At 38.5% G+C, this 20,504-nt stretch overlaps 1 protein-coding gene across 1 annotated transcript in view; it reads right to left on the bottom strand.

The window, feature by feature from the left end:
* Positions 1-20,504, bottom strand: part of EPHA3 (EPH receptor A3) — a 212,877-nt gene that overhangs the window by 32,126 nt on the left and 160,247 nt on the right. The window contains exons 6-10 of the mRNA XM_075714456.1: positions 17,867-18,029; positions 15,419-15,521; positions 14,890-14,957; positions 10,442-10,567; positions 3,911-4,096 (exon numbers count right to left, since the gene is read on the bottom strand). Of these exons, the coding sequence (XP_075570571.1) occupies positions 3,911-4,096; positions 10,442-10,567; positions 14,890-14,957; positions 15,419-15,521; positions 17,867-18,029 (646 nt within the window). The remainder of the gene's footprint in view (positions 1-3,910; positions 4,097-10,441; positions 10,568-14,889; positions 14,958-15,418; positions 15,522-17,866; positions 18,030-20,504) is intronic.

Here is a 20,504-nt window from a genome sequence, read left to right as displayed (position 1 = left end):
AATGCTAACAACTCCTTTTTTGTTTGTTTTTCAGAAAATACAACTTCCACCAAATAGAAATTCTTAGAAGAGAAATATTAATTTTAAAGAATGAGTTTAATGTAGTGAGAAGAAAATCCTTTGTCCTCCTTGCATGGATTAATGGGTTAAAATACCTTCCTTCTGCTGTGCAAATGATGTGTTATGCTGTGGGAGACACACTAATGGGTAATCGACTGTCATCCATTAACTGGTAGGAACAAACTCTTTATCCAAAACATTAATCTTGAATTATATAGGATATGGTACAGATAAAAGACCCAACAATGTAAAACCTCAAAAAAAAAAAAAAAATTCTATTGCTTGCTTACTCTCATTAGCAAGAAATATGCAGTGCAAGGAAAAGTACCTAACTTATACTGTGTGTGTAACATTAACCCAAAGGCATTTCTGGTAACACAAAGAAAATGCTGCTGGATCTTTCAAGTAAAGTGCAGGGCACTGATGGGGCTATCCAAAACTTTCTATGATAAATCCACATACTTTGAAACCAGGAGACAGTTGCCTGGTTTCTGTATAAACTCAATTTTATGACACATCAGAAGACTGAAATTAGGGTAAGAAGCTATGTCTTTCAAATTATTAGGAGAGCATCTTCCAGCCTTGCTCACCCGTACTCAGAAAGCCCCAAGCGCAGGGTTTCACTCTCGTTCAGTTGGAAACGTGTCCATAATAAGAAGCATATGCTCTGAAGCAACACGGTGCACTTTTAAAAAGAACGTTCTGCATTCATTTATCAAAGCACAGCCGTTTATACATGATAACAACTTGTGTCAACAGTGTTGCCGAAATTTATTACACTAACAGGCTACAAATTGCTGTAAATTATTAGTAAACTAAGCAGAACATGTGCGCTGGTTATTAAGACTACTGCCTACAGCACGCCCAGGAGACCCGTGCAGCAGGAAAACGCAGAGCAGAAATCAACGTGAAGCAGGGGAACAGCTCTGCGGTGAAGCACAGGGCTGAAGCCTCAGCTGGTGGGTGCACCTCCTTCGTACTGCCGGTGGGTTGTCCCACTCGCAAATCACAGCCACCCCAGCTTGAGAACTTCTTGTACCAAATGGTCCTGTTACAGAGTTCACGACAATTGCAGTTAGTAGGAGCTGCTTCAGAAGACCTGCTTAGCATGGAAAGCTAGATCATTGCTAAGGGCCACCTGTCAAAAAGAATTTGGTTAATGAAGAAAAGGTCATATCGCCTGTTTAGCACGCATTACCTCTACTGAGAGTGATCCAGCAAATACTCCACAGGCTCTCGACTGACTGTACATAAACTAACGCTTCTGAGTGTGATTTAATAGCCATCATTAAAAAGTATGACCACTTGCGAATTTGTTGTTACAGTATACTGGTTTGTTTGGAAAAAAAACCAAACCCCACAACCTTCTTGTCCTTCTATCACCCTACAGAATGTTAAAGAAAATAAATTATAATCTTTACTTGCCTTTAGGCCACAGGATTTTACCCAGTAAAATGGATACAAATGGTTCCAGAGCAGTTTTCTCAACTCCTGTATCCAAGCTATCTGGAAAGGGTGTTGTATCCCTGAGGCTTTTATTGACTTCAGCTGGGAATATTCAGAGCTTGCTCTCTCATACTTAAATGTGATAGGCAGCTGGTGCTCCCAACCCCCCCGAAACAGACAGCAGTTTGCTGTGAATACAGCTGAGTAGCAAACTAATAGTCACTTATACAGAATACAGACAGAATTAGTAATGCACATTCAAAAGCAATGCACAAATTCCTGCATGCACAGCAATTAAATTATTTTCTCAAGTGCCACAGAAATACAAAATGTAACAAAATAGATTTCAGCTCAGCTGTGTACAGACCGATGCTGGCGTTTCAAGTAATTTTGGGACTGCAAATGTTCTTCTGACTGTACAAAGTGTGTGTCATTAAAAAGCAGGGGATAACTTGGATTTACACAGGCAGATCTGGCAGTCCTTTCCTAATGGGCCTGTGAGACCTAAGCTGAAGAATAACTTCTTTGTTATTTAAATCAGCAAAACAGACTTTCATGACCTAGTGAAAGCATTATTACTGTAATTATGTCTCTTCATAACATATAGGGTTTTACATACCTTTCACTAGTTATTTTTAGACACATTCTTGTGGGTTTTTTATTTCATATAATTTGTTGCAGTAAGCTATGAAATTCTTTCATGCCTGTCTGTGTTTGTGAAACCTTGAATCATGCAATTTTAAAAACAAGATTCCTTAAAACCAATAAAACCATCTACTTAACAACAAAGTATTTGGTATACTTCTACCCAGTTCAACTGGAAATGTGCTCAGCACATTCCAAGCATTTCACTGAAGTGGCAAGGAGCTGCTTTGCTGGCAGTCCTCTAGGATGAACTAGGAAACCTCCTACTGGTTTTTTTCCACTCCCCGGAAAAATCTTGGAGAATTCCTGAATTTTCGTTAAGAATACCTCATATAAAATCTTATTGATCTCCCACCTAATAACTACTGCAGGACTTTGATCATTAGATTTATCACCTTATGCTGCAATGGAAATTTAGAAAGTCTGTGAATTCACGTCTCACAGAACAAACCAGTTTTGGTACTTCACGCAACCTCTCTTTTCTACTATTATTTCCGTCTTTCTACGTCAAGGTAGAGGACAATCAGCACCACAAGCAATGAGAGCCAGAACTTGCCTAAATGAGGCAGAAATCACCATTCAGGAATGCCTGTTACAACTTGCTGTTACCTTAACAAAATTGGAGCTGGAGAGAGTTCTTCAAATCTGTTACTTTTCCAGGAACGTACCGTGGTTAGAGTTTTCACAGTTATATTTTTGTCTCAAAATGAGAAAGTGATTTGTTATCATAGACAAAAACATCCTTAAGAAAAAAAAAAAAAACCCAACAGCAAAAACACCCAAAGGCAGATTTAGAAAATGTCTATTAGTAAAAATATGAATATTATCAAAGAAATAAAATCAATTTTACTACTGACAGCTTAAAGCCCCAAGACTTTTTTGGAGATTTTTACTAAGAGGTATAAATTCTAGTGGATCGGGATCTTCAAAATGCCTCATACTGGTACATACTGAACATCACATGGAGTATTTTCCCTGCACGAAAACCAGGTAGGAAAAAGTTTGGATTTATTTGTTAATATACTAGTATCAGTTGCTGTAGCCAGGTAGACTGTTCATTAATTTGTGCTAATGATAAAATCTAATGATTTAGTTGAAAGCAGAACATATTGCTTCAGTGCAATTAGGAAACCTTAGGACATCAGCCTCCACGACTCCTAACAGATTATCAGCAAGTGCCTCTTGGCTACTTTGTAGCAATTTGTAGCTCTGGAGTTTATTAAACGTGCCAGTTTATTACTGAGCTGCACTGTTCTTCAGAAATACTCCTATTTCTCCATGATGTCTATCTTTTTTTCAAGCAGATCATTTTTATTTTGCAATTTTTTCCATCTCATTAACCGGGGGTACTATTTTTAAGTTCTTGGCAGCCTGAGAGCAGCAAGACAGCGAAGGTCCCGCAGCTGCACTGCAGGCAATTGCTTCTGACACCGTTCTTCATCGGATCCACCAGCGCGGGATTAGCTGGTGCTTGCACATGTGTAATTTTTTTCCCTGCTTTTGAGGAAATACAATATACATTGCAAAAGCCAAGCTACGTGCTTCCGCTGTTAACTCTTTTGAAGGATATTTGGTACATATTAACAGGGTTATAATATAAACATTTCTGGAAGGGTTTGCAGAGCATAAACATAGATGATTCAGTTTTCTATTTGCTTTTGCTCTTCCTTGAAAGATCAGAGAATCACAGAATAATTTAGGGTGGAAGGGACCTCCAGTGACACTTCCCATGCAAAACAGATGCCCCGTCATATCTTACTTTTAGTGACAACTCCCTCTAATCGAATGATATTAGGGTGGTCAAACTGTCCCATGATGCTTGCTTCTCCCAGGAAGTCCCTTCTCTGTTTTTCTGTGTAGCCAACTTTCAGGGTTTTGATAGCCACTGAAATTTCCTTTTTAGAAGGCAGCTTCAGGCGCCCACTGCACACTTCTCCAAATTCCCCTAAAAAAGTGGAAAAATGACAAAAGATGAAATGTAGTTATTTCACGGGGATTTAAGAAAGAAGACCTAGCGTTCAGCAAAAGTCCCTGAAGTGTGATGTTTGCCGGTGGGCCACAGACCGGAGCTCCAAAGGAGGCCTTCAGACAACTACTTAACATTTCCATGCTTGGGCTCTCCAGCTGCCGAACGGGACAATGTCACTTATTTACACTGCGTATCCAGATGACTGCAGAGCAGAGGAATGCATAAATGTCACCAGAAAATTCCCTTTTTGTTTCAGTTGATGCACTTTGAGACAATAGTAGGAGGGCTAACTGATTAATGCAGAAGTATCAGAATAGCCATGCACCCTTGTGAGCATTTTATATTCTTCATTTCTACCAAACAGAGATAGTACAGTTCCCAATTATTTTACTTATTTCAGTTAAAGTAGCAAGATAATTCATAACAAAAGAATTTACCTACACAGCTGTAAAGAAAAAAGAAGTCCATACATCTTTCTTCTGGATCTAACCATGCAAATACATACTGTCACTATGGGACTATGGGGCCTGATAGTCCACCATGAACACTGTGCCCACCGTGTATTGTGTGAGATCCCTAAATAGAAAATGGCAGATATCACCACATGTTTACTTTTATATAACATGGTTTATCCTTTGCTAAGTAACATCTAGGAAGAGTGCACAGGGATAATTATCTTAGCATTCAAATGAGCAAGTATTAAATATGTTGACAAACTGCTGGATGAAAACATCTCCCTTGAAAATTTCTGTATTTAACTAATGATTACATAAAGCATATAAGGAAGTTTCATTATCGTAAAAAGCATTTGAGCAGCAACTGACTTTTGATTCCCAATTATCCAACCCCCCACCCTAGATTTCATATGATATAATAAGCTGCACACACAACAACACAGTTAAAATTAGAGTAGCAACTTTTTGTCTCCTTGTTTAATGACAAAATAATTGAAATAATGACAAATACAATAAAGCCAGGGAATGGATAAAATATACAAGAAATATGGTGGCAAGAATTGCCCTACATGATTATTTACATTTAAAGACAAGGAAAACACTTTACTGAACAGAGAAAAAAGGAAGGGTGTTTTGTTTTGTAGTTTTTTTCTTTCAAGGAACTAGAGGGTGTCGCTGGAGGGCTTTAACACTAATTTTCCAACAAGACGTGCCTATTCATGTTCTTTTGTCAAAATACATGAGATCTAAATACAAATAATGCCTCATAGGCCATATTTTGCCAAGTGGCCTTGTGTAGAAAGTTTGACTTGGAAACAAACCCTGTAAATCTAAATCTAGCTGGCATAATTTTTATGCAAACTGGGAATTTTGTTTATTTGTGAGTGAAACGTCATGGAAAGAGTGATTATACTCTTACATATCAGCTTTTCCCAACTTAATATGTAATAATCCTAAATGTAATAGCATTACTATGCCTCTAAAGAGCAAAGGCTCTTGGAGCTCATTTGCCTACAATGATTCTTTCTTTATCTCTGCAGCTGATTGTTTACATTAAGCAACATCTGTGAAAACTAAAAATGACCAAAACCCACAGAAATAAGATATTTTTAATAGGCAAATTTCAATCATGTTGCTTTTCATATATTTAATGCTCAGAAATATGTGATGGATTGACAGCCCTTCACCATTGACTTTGGATGCGATACCACATGGGATGCATTTTAGATGTTACATTCAGTCCATTTATCTGCAAATTGAAATTATTCTTCCATCAACTGGCCACCAATATGGCTGGCATTAGAGTCCATGTCCCATTTGTGGCACTGCAATTCAGGAATGATAAAGGGAGTAATAACAATGACCAGAATCTTAAAAGTCAGGGCTCTGTGTTCACATTCAAAGTTCAAGGAATTGGTGTTATTTATCCACAGCAAGGAATGAGAAGAGACATGTGACAATAGTTTTGTCTTATCAAAATTATGATTATAAATAAGATGGACACCAACTCCTTTTTCTATACACAAGAGCCAAACCAAAGAATAGGTGCAGATTAAAATAAAGTTCAGTCAGATCAGGAAAAAAATTCTAACAGTAAGGACACTTGGACAGTACAAAAGATTTTTTAGGGAGGCTATAAACTCTTTTATCTTGGAGATTGTAAAGAATCATCATCTGTCAAGAACGGTACCTAACAAGTTCTGTACTGGGCAAAGGTGTGGACTTAATGACCTCTTGAGGTCACTTTTCAGCTTTATTTTCTAAGGTTTCTCTGTTAGAGAGCCAATTTAACCAAAAAAACTGAACAAATGTGTCATAGGGCAATGACCTTTCTCTTTTGCTAACCCAGGCTAGATTTGAGTCAACAACATAGAAGTGAATTCACTGTATCTTATCACCAGCTGCTGGCTGAGCTGCTTCATCATCTAGGCATGGTACTGTGCTATACATGTAATAACCAAAAAAATTAAAATTAGGGTATATCTTTACATACGTATATGCTACTAAAATAGCACTTACACTACATATGTTGTTTCTAACATTATTTGTATTTCAGGCTGCCAAGACATGCAGCAGCTCAGAAAACTAACTGTAAAACCTATTACTAGTAATTAATGAGTGTTGAGTTCTATTCAGACTTCGTAATTAAAAATATACAACGTCTACAAGTCATAATAACTAGTATACTTTACCAAGAGCAAACACTGCTTCAGTTCAAATACTAACCCCAGCTCAACACTGTCAGAGCACCGACAGAGGAAGACCGAAGCACATCTTGAAAACAGAAGGAAGGGAGAAAACTGCTTGAAATAAATCTTGTAATGTCCAGCTTCATATTCCCTTTTCTCTGTGTTTTCATGCTCCAAAAAGCTATAACTGAACCTCAGTTCAGTTACTGTCAATGGAGACTATAGCTATGATTTCAGCAAGCAGTCCAGCAATCAATCCTTCATTTCTGACCAGAATTGTATATTTGATATTCATTTGACTTTTGGGAAGGAAAAGGTTACGGCTAATGTCCATCAACACAGTCCCATTTAGCCATGGCTGCACAATTTAGAACTTGGGTGATTAATCAGATTCCACAAGGGCCTCGAGGGCAGTGGGTGCTGCAAGAGACTCAAAGTCAGATCCTTCATAGCAGTGGAGCTTACTGTTGTCCGTGAATATAAAACGGGTTTACTTGGAAAACAGTTTTGCTGGAAAAAGCTCAGTGGGCAGCCCAACTACATTAACTTTTGGTTCTTTCATATACAGGGCAGTATGGATGCTACATAAGTCTATCTGGTCAACACCCATAGTGACATGCAGTTACACTACATCTCTTTCACCCCAAATCATTATTATATGGTCCCAGTAAGAAATGAACTGGATCTCATCAGATATTGTTTAGGAGGAATAAGGACTTGTGTTTGAGTTGGAAGGTAGATAACCTGGCACTGATTTTAAGAGATGAGGTTGATGGTTTTTCATGTAAAGCCTTTCTGAAGTGTTTATTTTTAATTATGCTACACACATAAATATTGTATAACCTGCCCTGCAGACTGATATGTCTATTTACATACGGAAAGCAAAGCGATATTATTAGGAGGGCTGTTCATGATATAAAGATCTCTCTTCAGGAGATCTTAATTTATTTTTAAATAGGCTACTTAGTGCATCACTGGCATTTGCTGTGCATTTAGACCCAGGGGACAAGTAAAAGATGACTCTGTGAAATTAGCTACTCCCTTTACTTTGCTGTGTTTTAAATCATGATTGTACTGCTGTGCACAGAACTCCCTCGGAGTTAGAGAGGCACCTAAGCTGAATGTTTCATAAACCACGTGAACCTCAGCAGCATTCTACAAGCCCTCACTGAGACACTGCATACCTTCACAATAAGCTCGTGGACAGGTAGCCCCTAAATTTTAGAAATATTTTGATCAACAAGATGTTATGCTACAGGTATGTTTAAAATTTGAAAGAAAAGCAAGTGCTTGCTTTCATGTTCAGCAAAGCACATACTTAAATCTATCCCAAATCAAGAAACTACTTTCTGTAGTATTCTCTTGCTATCCAACTGGATTTAAACTAAGTGGTCTGCTTAACCGGATCCATAAAAACGAGCTGTTTTCAGAGAAAGAATTACTGTAAAGAAAAATCTGAAAAAGTGGCTCCTGACCTCAGTTTTCTTATGCTTAGCCTCCCACTAAAATCCCTTGTGTTTTTCTTGAGGTTCTTTTGGACAAAAGTATTTCCTTATTGCATTTGGGTATGTTTTCAAAGCTATGTAAGCTGCCCTCTATTCTCAGAGACTTCTGGTTAAAGCTGTGAAAAACTACTTGGAAAAGTACCTCAGAATATCAAGATTACTTGCCTGACTTGAAGGTCTCATTGCTTACGTCACATTTCAATGCAGTTAAATGAATCCCTTCTTCTCAAATCACTGTCTTATAATTTCATTCACACTTGCATTTGTAAAGAAGGGCAGGAAAAGACCAAGTCATTCAGTCAAATAACTCATTGACTCAAGTAAGAGACAGGAAATGCCTTTCTGCTTTTGGGGAGGAAAGAAGTGTTCCTGCAGAAGCAGCCTTGGAGGCACTCACTCCGAATGCAAAAGCTACCATGTGCTGAACGTGACAGCAGTGTAAAGTGATGCTACAAATGCATTTTGGAAACTCCCAGCACTCTGTAGCCTGTTCTTTCCTGCCTGGCTCTTCCTGTTGGCATCTCTGGCAACTGCTAATAGGAAATACTAACTGTAACACCATATGTAGTTTAGGCTACATGAACCCGAGTCATGGTCTCCAACAAATGGCTTTATTATATCTTGAGTCCAAGCATCAATGCAGAGGACCTGCAGGAACCTACTGTCACTTTCACTGGAGTGGAGCAAAGGGACTTATTTTTAAACCACCTGACTCTTTCAGGACATACCCCTTTTTTGAAGCCTCTCAGAGAACTCTTCCTCCATTTTCAGAGGCCTTATTCGGCAAATTTTGGTGTACCTCTCATTCTCATATGCTTTCTGATTAAAAATAGGTATGAACAATGAGCTATAAAATATGACATATCATCGATTCTTATGAATTTGTTTTCCAAATTCATATACCGCCTACAGCCCAAGTTTAGAAACCTTACATTTGTGAATGAAGGCTCCTGAAAGTCTTATAAGGAAGCATACTGCTCTTGGACTTAGCTTTTCAGTAACCCCCATTCTCTATCCCCATTAATTCTTTATTACGTGCAGTAAGCAGAGCTTTGCTGCCTTGACTGAAGATGATGGAAACAGTGCACTCTTGTGGGGCAAAATTAAAACCAGCAAGAAACAAAAATTCTACTTTTGCAGAAAATAACCTAACTTCATACAAGCAGTTGAGTAGCTGCAGTAAGAGAAGATGGATACTGCTTCTTTTTACTGGGTGATTCGGGAGGTGCACTGAGTACAGTAGCTTGGTTCTACTTTTTCTTCCAAATGAAAATCTTTTGCTGTGCACTAGGACTCTGTCTCGCTCACATCTTGTGATTTTAATTCAAATAGTAAATTTAGAGAGAAGCAAAAAATCAATAATAAAAGAACTAGTAATTTTCAATGGATTAAAAATCAATACTACTTCTCACCAATGCTTTAATTTAGCAGGAAAGGTAACACTTCATGATGTTCTGACTCAATGAGACAATCTGCCACTTCAAGGAGCAAGCACACATCCTATCAGGAACTACATGCTCCTTTGCAACATGGGCAACTCACTGTGATGAGACTTTCTGTAATCTCGCTCCTCTGCTACAAAATCCGCTCATTTTGACAGTCTGTTTTCTGTAAACCCAACAATCTACGGCATCTGTATGGTTCAGACTATTAGTTATCAGACAGACAACCCTTTCCTCCTAAATCGATAATTCAAATCCAAAGCAGTGACCAAAATCAATCCAATGAGCAAAGGTCATTGCAGTCTGATGGATGCATGGTGACTGGTATGAAATGAGTTTGTGGTTTCACTCAAGGCATAATAGTCAACAGCACTTTTAAGGGGAAAAAGAAAACATCTTCACAGTTGATACCATTTTCTGTGCTGACAGATTTTAAAGAGAAACGTAGAAGTGAGGCTGAACACTCTTTTCACTCCCATCAGTGCTGCGTTCAAGTGTGGGCTGACTGGTGTCCTTTGAAAAACTGTCTTGCTATCTGCTTTCTTTGGGGAAAAAAATAGAACTGTGTGTTGTTAACTTTTCATATGCACTGAAGTCAGCTGTAAATATAACCTACTAACTTGAAGACTTTAGAACATTTTCTTACCAGTCACAAGTATAAACCCAAAGATGTAAACCAGTATAAACAGCAAAAAGCTATCTTTAGTTCAATATATCTGATGGTCATTACCTGCTCCAACTACTTTATCAATGGATATATTAGAAGCATCTAGTTCCTTGGCAAATTCATGCACAGCTTGATTGGGATCCTCATACGTATGTGGATCTACGTAAGTTCTCAGGCCTGGGAGTTTTACTGTGTAAAAACAAATTCAGAGAGAAAATGTTACTTAGACTTAATTAATCCTTCTAAAGAAAGCTCATGAGACAATAGAAATCAAATCAATAGAAGAAAAAGGTATACTGCTTCTTCAAATCAAACTGCTTTTGTTGGGTCTTCAGGATTGTTAATATAGAGTGAAACCAGAGACACTAATGTAGTTATTCCACAGAAGTCTGAAAACCAATTTTAAATATATCTGCACTTGCCATATTCAACTGCTTTTCAAATATTAAAATACTACACACCCCTCCCAGCTTGCTAGGTTTAGATGCTGCCTTATATTGTCCCTTTCAAGGTAACAACAAAAAGGCAAGGGAACAAAATGTGTGATGCTACAGTCAACATGAAAAGTTCTTAGGAATATGTTAAGGAGAGCACATTAACTCAAACCTTTTTTTTTTTTTTTTTTTTTTAAGTCCTCCAACAAGATGCATAAGAAAAGAAAATTATACATGAACAAATGCACCTCTGCCTCAATCCCTCTGGTAGTACATCCAAGGATGGCAGCCAGTTGTTATTATTAAAGTCTGGTTCTAGTGCTCAGTTACTCTAACATCCATGTGATTATTTTGTCCCACTCTGCAGTTTCCTGGCCAGGGATTATTCTGTTTGCCCAGGGCAAGCGCTAGTTCAAACGACTGAATGATTTTTAAGGGCAGTTTCAAGCTCTCCACATCTCTTCCTCCAGCAGGACTGGGGGTGAGAGGAACATAATATCATTCCCAACCTTTCTCTCCAGCAAAGATGCTCAAGGCAAAGCATAGCCTCATTCCTCTTCCTCGGCTCAATGCCCTGCTTGTGCTTGTACCCGGTACCTTGTGTGCCTGCCTCTGTACTCATGTTAGAACACAAAGATGTTTTGTTAACAAAAAGTGAAATAACCCTTACATCCAGCTTGAAGATTTCTGCTTCCGACACAAAACCTGCATTCCTGGACATGTATTCTAGCTTTTCCTAACTGTACCAGTTGGTCTTGTAAAAGATATTAACTCCTCCTACAAACACTGCCTTAACCCACTCAGGAATATCCTTTCCAGCGTGGCATTATTATACTGCATCAATTTGTTGACTGCTAGAATAGTTAAACCTTTTTTGCTAGGGTTACACAGATGGGAAAAAATACCTTTGGACCATTAGTTAGAGCATACCATTGTTTTGTCAAACAATCCCAAGTGTATGTAAAAAAAAAAAAAAAAAAAATTATGGAGATTTATTGGCCTCAGAATTGACACAGAAATGATAAAACTGAGTTCCCAAGCTAATTGCCTTGAAAACAATGCAAACTAAGAGCGATGCCCTTAACACATGGGCTATGTGTGCGTGGCATTAAATGCTGACTGAGTTTCCATCAAGAGCCTGATGATTACAGAATTACTTGCAAGTAAAACAAAAAGTAATTGGCTGTATATTGCTGTTAGTTAAAAATCTCGTAAATGCTCCTTTCCGTCCATGCTGAATGTACATTACAGGCTCCCTCATACCCCCAATAAAAATAACAACAATTAAAAGCTTCTGCACTGTGGGGTTTTTGGCTGCAGATTTTTAATGCTGACCCCAGAGGTTCCCAAGATCAGGTGATGGTGACTGCAAGGAGAATAATCCCTTCACACCAATAATTAAGGGCAGCCTGTATAGTAACTGGGTTCTGTCATGAAAAACAGATAATAAACACATGCACATGTGTTAAGCTGTACTACTTTACAGCTCATTCTGTGCAAACATAATAATTTACATTTTCATTTTAACAGCATGAATTGCCCTAAAGGTAGCAAAAAAATAAAAGGGCCTAGCCTAGGAAGGCAAAAGGAGAGGATCTGAGGAGGTGAAACATTTTTGCTCCTTTGAAGTAATATTATAGGATTTGTAATAAGGCTGCAGGGAATAGTTCATGGCTGAAGCCTTTTTTAAAGTAATTCAGAATAAACTGACTGAAATAAACCAGCTGCTGTATTTAAGATGCTGAAAGTTTACGACAGGCATGGAAGTTACTTTATCCTCTTTTAGTTCACAGGAGCAATTTTCTTATTCTTTGAGAAAGACTGTAATTTAGTAGAATAAAGTTTCAACAGCCACACATGTACAAATCCTAACAGATAAATATCTGCAAAATCAATAAATAATTTTCAAGAATTTCTAACAGAAATACCAGGTCCACAATCGGCTCTGTTCTTACAACACAGTGAATCAGCATGGCACTACTCAGAAAACAGTATATAAATATCTAAAGCCAAATTAAAAGCAGTTTAATCCAGAGGAATTTAACAGCACTGACATGTTTAAGAATAGTGATTGCAACTTTCCATTGTGTGGGAGTAAGGAGAGCAAATTCTGACCTGTTACTTGTCTGTGACACTTTTTTTACTGGCTGCTTTTATTTTATAACCTCATTAAATTTGGATGATGAAGCATTAATTCTACGGGCCACATGTAACTGTATAGATTTTTTCGGTACTAGTTGGTTAGCGGTTGTTGGGCTGCACGAAGCAACCCACTGTTACAGCCTGGGTATCCCCTGACAGTGCAGGGGAAGGAGCACACGTGTTGTGGATATGCACGCTCACGGCTCTCTGGAGATAACGAGGGGCTCCAAACTTAAAATAGTAATAATATGAACAGTCAGAGAACAGTTACTCCATTGTCATGGGGATTAGGAAGCAGTTCTAATTTCCAACTACTGCAGGTAAATCCCTCATTAAAATGTTAATTCAATCATATTTGGTGGGGAGGCATCTGATTATGGTACCAACAGCTCTCTTCTTGCAGACGGTACAGCGCCACTGTTGTGTGCAAAAAAACCACACACATTAACCTTACAACATGCTAAGCAATAGAAATATATGGTTCAACATGATTTACATGGTGTAGCAGGATCTTTGTCTGGAGCTGAAACACTTTCAAAGACAAACTACTGCTTCTTATTAAAAACATGCTCATTAGACACCAAGAATTCTGTGGGTGAAAAAAAGGAATTTCCAGTCTTGGTGTTTATGAAGGGTGTTATCTTCACCCTGTAAGGATGAAAAAAATCTAAAATGCAGTGATAAAAACCCAAGAAATCCTCCCTCCACTCCTGATCAGGAATATTAAACTGTCACCTTCCTCTCCCCTCAGCTTCTCCTGCTCCAAAACTAATTTATTTCTATTTTAAAGAGGGTATGGATGGAGCTTTGACTGTGATCCAGTCTTCACAACTCACAGCACCTCTGCTGCGGAAAAGTGCTGCAGGGTTATGCACATTGCAGAGAGGATCCAGGATCAGAGAGGGGTTAAAATACTGCAGGATGACATCCCCCTCCAGCCATGGGCCATAGCAAGCTACTTCTTCTTGGTGGTCAGGATACATGCCCAGGCTCAGAAAATAAAACACTTCTTCGCCTGAGCATCTCCTTGATGGGATCTTGCTCCATGCTGTTCCTTTCACAGGGTACAGCCGAACAACCCAGAGTAGCCATGAATGAAGACCCATGTAGCCTTATTAAAAATAGGTATGCAAACATCAGAAATAGACAGGCTTCAGGTTTGGCTTTTGAACACATTTTGAAAGTAGCCCTCATTCCTCAGGATGAGCAAAATCTCACATCCTTAACTATAGACAATTTTTGTGATACAAAGACAATGTAAGTCAACAGAAAGGCTCTCAGTCCTGGATGAGACCCAAAGAAAGCATAGACATATTCATTCTTGCAAGTGGGGAATCAGGACTTGAACAAAACATGTTTGTGCACAGAGCTGGATTTTTAAAAAATCCCATTAATTTGTGAGACCCTTGTTTAGTAGTTACTCTTAATTTAAGAAACTACTCCAAATCACTTTTCAGCCTATGCTTAGAATAATTCCAAACTAAATTATTAGTGGGTTGACTTTGTCAAGCAAGCAATTTTCACTTCAGTCCCTTCAGTAGTCATCAAGACAGGTTTCACTGATTTTATATTTTGCTTGGGGAAAAAAATGTCATTTCTTAGACTTTATGCAGCCAATAACGAGGAAGTTGAAGTTACACTCTGCATTTCAGTAATGCACAGCAGAATCAATAGCATATTGCTAAGCACACGCACTGTTTGAACATCGACAGCGATGTTTTGCTCATTACTAACCTGAACACAGATGAAAGAATTTGAAACAAAGAATAATTGTTTGGGGAAAATCTCCTTACCCACAAGAGAAGAGATAATTCTCTTCCCAATTTCACCTTGGTTTAAGTGAAGTATGACATTTTCTTTTAAATTGAAAAATACCAGTTGTCTAGGGGAAAAATTCAACAGATCTGGAAGCATTAAAAGGCTTCAGTAACTTACAATGGCCATTCCCAAAATGTAGTCTTTTCTCATCTGTGCCATGTTTAGACTTCTTGTATCCACAGAATCTACAAGCAACAGAGAAAAAACATTAAAATAGAGAATTTTATATGTTAACTGCAGGTGGAAACAGAATAAAATATTTTCCCTCCACAATTAAATGCCTGTTTGAAAGTTTAATGATATTTACATTCTCTGTGCCCTATAGAGGCATGTTATGTTCTCAGGGAATTTGAGGAAATTGGCTAATGAGAGGATTTGTTGATTTTTGACCCCTACAGTTTAATTTTACAATTGCCTAAGAATGTGTTTATAGCGTTTTTTAACAACTGCTGCATGATTGGGGCTGCTAATGTTAGCGGGCTCATTACCGAGCACGAAGCAGTATTCGGAGCTCCTGGGCAGCAGACAAAGGAGAAGGTGCAAACCAGCCACGCTACTGCCCAACGACACCAATTTGCCATGCTCATCAAGGCCCCTCGGGGAAATGGAAGTGGGAGTAAATGTGCAAACCAGACGATAAACTAACCTCCCAATCAGGACGTACACCACAACTGTGAGGAGAATAATGGCTACCGCCGCTGAAATGGCAATCATTACGACCTGGCTATTCTCACTGGAAATGGAGAATGCTGGAAAGTTAACACAAAAATATATAAATAACCACACACATTCAAAAGACTGATTACATCACAATTGACACTCATATAGGGAGCAGACAGATTAAGTCATCACTACGTAGCATTTGGTCTCCTGTCAAATATTTAATCTACCAAGTAATTTTTCATCAGACAAATAAATACAAGAGAAGAAAACAAAAGACTCAGGCCTTCTTTGACAATTTACCAAAGTTGTTTCTGCTACTGCTGATTTTTACTCTCGCTGATTATAGTAACTGCTGTTAAACTGATACTTACAAAATATATATTTTGTAAATATAAAAATATATATGTAAATGCAAACATACATATTTTTTGTCATGGTCAGTAAGGAGTTTTTCCTTGGCAAGAAGACCCAGCCAGTCAACAATCATCACCCTTACTCTCACTTCTGTATGACGGAAAGTACTTTAATGAATTAAGCTTCCCAGCGAAGCCTGACAGTATCCCTGTGAAGGCTGTGAAAAGCCAGGGCACACAGAAGCAGATAGAAGGACCATCCATGGTTAGTCAATGCCTATAGGAAAAAGAAGGGCTATTTTCTGCCTTATGTTGGATGCTTCCCTGCAGTCCCTAAGCATGGAGCTTCAGTGCGCTAGACTGCTATACAATGACAGGACACCTTTAGACCTTAGGTATGATGAACCATCTTCAGCAGACACCTATTGAACTTCACCGAGCATAGCAGAATTAGGCTCCTTAGCACTACGCTTCAAGTTAGTTGTGCAAACTGAGCTGAAAGCTAGCCCTCCTGCTCCCCATAAATTGGACAATTTGTCTTCATGATGGCTTGAAGTCACACCATTCCCCTTGGGAAGAAGCCTCTGCCTATTACAGACCTACAACTCTACTCACATAGTTATGATCACTTGGCAATAGGAATCAAGTTATGCGATTTTGTGTCTATCTGTGTAACCTGTACGCTTGTTATTGAGATGTGCACCACTGCCTCCTGTCACATTTTTGCTCAGCTACATTATTGTTGTTACTATTTTTAATATTACTTTGCACAGAAAACTCATTAACTTCTAAATTACAAAATTTGCTATCACCGCAACAGATTTTTTTTCTCCTTGCTGTACTTGTCTGTCCTAGCTTGAGTTCCAGTTTCATCCGGTATGCCAAAGCTACACGTCACCATAACAGCAATTTGTAACTATTTTTTTAAAAAAGAAGCTTGTTTGCTTTTCAGAATAAGAGCTGAGGTGGGGAAGGGAAGAAGTGGCGATGAAATACATATCTCAAAAACACATGGATGCCGAGTGCAAGACCATTTGGCTTATGCTAGTCGTTTTGGTTAAAACTTCGTTGCTTTTAGCAGAGCACTTCTTACACCATGGGTTCTCAAGCCTTATCAAGAGTACATGAATAAGTCTTATTAGAGTGTATCAGAATTATAGTCCTTAGTTGTGTTATAACTCTGAGCAGTAGATCTGTCTTCTGTGAAAGTCCTACCTTCTAAAAAGCAAACAGTCTTTGATTATGCAGCATTAGTCTACATCGGTAACTCGGTACCTAAACAAAGGATGACTTTTTGATGCATTAAGCCACTTTCAGCTTCTAGCAAATGAAAGGTCTGATTTCCTATATAGTACCAAGCAATGAGAAAGTAACATTTAAAATTATGAGCTCTATTAAGAGTCTTTCTGATATAACAGCAGAACTTGTAAAGAATACCAATAAGGTCATCAGTTAAATAATGTTATTATCTAGACATTAGAGAAAATAAAAAGGAGGGTTGGCCGAGTAAATAACTTCCCCAAGGCCACCCAGAACGTAGTGACGGAGAGGAGAAAGGAGGCAAACTGCCCAACTCCCTGACCAGCTACTCAACTGAACGACCATCCTTCCTGGCCTGTGCATATTAGTTTCATCTCAAGGCTACACAGGAGACGTCAGCAGCAATGTGGAGAATTACACACTGACCCACAGGAGCAATGGACCAGTATAATATTAATTCTCTTGGAGCAGGGGTTTATAGACCATAGGGTTCAGGCCAAAAATTTGGAAGAGCACAAGGCTGTGAATCCCGTTTTCTATCAAACTTCCTCTCTCAGCAGGTATCGATTCTGGCACAAGGCAGCGGTTGGGTGGGGAATGGAAGAACATACCACCTGTGACATTCATGGTATACTCTTTATGGCATGTTTCAAGTTTAATGATAAAACATAAAGTTATATAGTAACACTACCCAGAAAGACACCTCACAAATAGTTATGAGTCACATTTACTAAACTAGAAAGGGAGTGAAAGCAGCCATTCAAATCAGTCAGAAACTGGGCAGAATGTCAGTTTAAACCATTTGAACAAATACATACAATCCGGACTGGTTTCAAATTCAAACTTGCGGCTGTTTGTCCCGTATCCAGCTGCAGTTCGTGCTCGAATTTGGAAGACGTAGGTGGTATCAGGTTTGAGGCCACTGATGGTAACATTGGTGCCTTTAGCTCGCAGAATAGTATAGCTTGTCTCTTGTTCCTGCTTTTGGGAAGAGAAATTATCAGATTAAAACCACACCCTAAAACCCAGAAACAATAGGCGGTTGGTACAAAATGACTATAATCACCTGGAGAGCACCAGCATATTTTTTGAATATTTATAGCCTGGCAGATGCGTGTACAGCTATTCATTCTCAATCAGCTAAAAATATTTTGATTAGCAAGAAATCCAAATCATCAGAGCTTCTACGGCCTTGTACTGTAAATCAAATACTAAACATGCTAAGTATATGACATTTCATTAAATGGCTTTGCATCATTTTGCCCTTAGTCTGTAATACAACAAGAAAATTAAGATTAAAGTTATTTAAAAACCATAAAACAGATTTGCCTACTGCACTGAAACGGAAGTTGTAACAGGCCAACTTAGACGTTTTAGGGCTCTGCAAATCTACTGCAGGATACAGTTTTTACTGCCTCACGTTTTACAAGACAGTGTTTACCTTTATAACAGTCAGAAGAGAAACTCTGCTCATGCTCCTCATCTCAGCTCTGCGAACAGGCAAATGTAACTGGTTTTCTATTATACTACAAAACCCGTGAGACTGATGCGTCCATCCTCGTTTGGGCAAAACCCCACTGAACTTGCTCCTGAATGAGTCTTGGGCTTTAGTAGCCAGAAAGGAAACGTGTGTTTGCTCCTTACAGCTTTTTGCTGAAGAGCAAGGTGTGTGTCCACTAGAGATGATGTGCTCACATGCTTAACAGTCACCTATTTCTGACAATGGTTTTCTATATAAAATAAGAAATGGACCATTTTGTAATTTAGTGAGTTTGGACATACTTCACACTGTGTAAAAAGCTAAATCTAATAAAACTATGTCTCAGTCCCACTGCAAGCACATAGTCTAAATATTCAAGCATGCATTTGGGGCCTGAGGTACTGCTTATTTTACTAAAGCCATTCTGTACCAAAGGAACATTTTTGGCTTCCTAAAAATGGCAGCTGGAGCTGCCTCAGAAAAAATCTTGGACAGCAGCCACGCATGTGTGGAACTGCGAGAATCTCAGTTGTTCAGGTTTGCAACGATGAACTTTTTTATTCTAGAGGTGGTGGGAATTTCATATGCTCCCCTTTTACTTTGAACACTGTGAAATACACTAAAATAATTGAGTTTTCCCTGGTTGAAAGCAGAATCTGAGTTAAGTTAACGTGTGCCAGATGCAAACAATCTCACCTAATTCCCACTATGTTTTATAGCATTGCATTAGCTTGCAAGGTACTGACATTTTAACTCTGACAACACTAGAGTGCTGATGCATGAGTGCAGAGGTTGGAAAATACTCAACACACTCATTGTCAAAGCCATCTCACCTTCACGTGAAAAATTCAAGTGACTAGAGCTGTTTTAGTGTGTTTGCTCTACAGCACTGCCTAGAGTACGAAAGTTAGGTTTATTCTAAGTTAGTAGGTTGACATCAGAAACCGTTCACTTTGGTGCTACAGAAGCCTAACTACCCTGTTGTTGGCAGTCTTTGATATAGAAAGAAACCGAAACATTTACACCATAGTTAAGGAAATTGCCAGAATCTCCACATAGCATTCAACATGATGCACATGAGTAATCACAGTGAAGGCCTAAGCCTGTGCCTAAAAGTTACCATCCAGAATCAAAACCTCAAATAGGGCGAGCTGGACTTTGTCTTCAAAGAATGACTATAAAAATGTTTACCATGGCCCATTTTCATCGCACACTAAGAATAAAAAGGAAACAAGCATTGGACCTCTTCATGCTTTCCCAATACTTCTCTGAAAAAGTTTTCTGTTACAAGTTCAGGGGAGAAAACTTACAGGAAGACAGCGTAAGGAGCTAACAGGTTTGCGTAATATTATTTATTTTTGATCTAACAAAGGCCTAGTATTATAATTTGTAGGCTTTCCTTACCATTCATTTGAAAGTAGGCAACTATTTTAATTTCAAAGACATAATAACCTTGTCTTTAAAACGTAAAATCTTTTGTGTATGCTATGACTGGACATGCATTTTGATCTCACTTCAGGCTGCTTTTATGAAATGCAAACATTTCCTTCTTGTGCAGATACATACGTGCAAGGGAAAATACAGTCATGGCCCTGTCTGTTAATAATCTGCAGTGGAACTTGGAAAATAAACGTTTAAAACAATAGTATGGAGGACGTCATGGTATCTTTGTTTATGGTAAGTTTTTTACACACATATTTTGTAAGTCATTTTTTACATTACTAGTAATCAAATCAGTGAAACACCACATAAAAGCCCAAGTTTATCTTTCTTGGGGATGAAGTAAAACTTCAGAGATACAGCACTATAGCTGCCATAAGCAGAAGGAATATACAAAAAGGAGAGTCAGTCTTTGCCAAGCAGAACTTTAATCAAACACTTGCCTGATGATGAATTTGAACTTGGATGCACAAAGCGTATTCTCCTGAATATTTCTGCATAGTTTACCAGACACAATCTTTACTGGGAAGCAAATC

The sequence above is a fragment of the Pelecanus crispus genome, chromosome 1, assembly GCF_030463565.1.
Source record: "Pelecanus crispus isolate bPelCri1 chromosome 1, bPelCri1.pri, whole genome shotgun sequence".
Taxonomy (NCBI): domain Eukaryota; kingdom Metazoa; phylum Chordata; class Aves; order Pelecaniformes; family Pelecanidae; genus Pelecanus; species Pelecanus crispus.
Note: the sequence above shows the minus strand (reverse complement) of the source record. Positions and strands in the feature narration are given on the sequence as shown.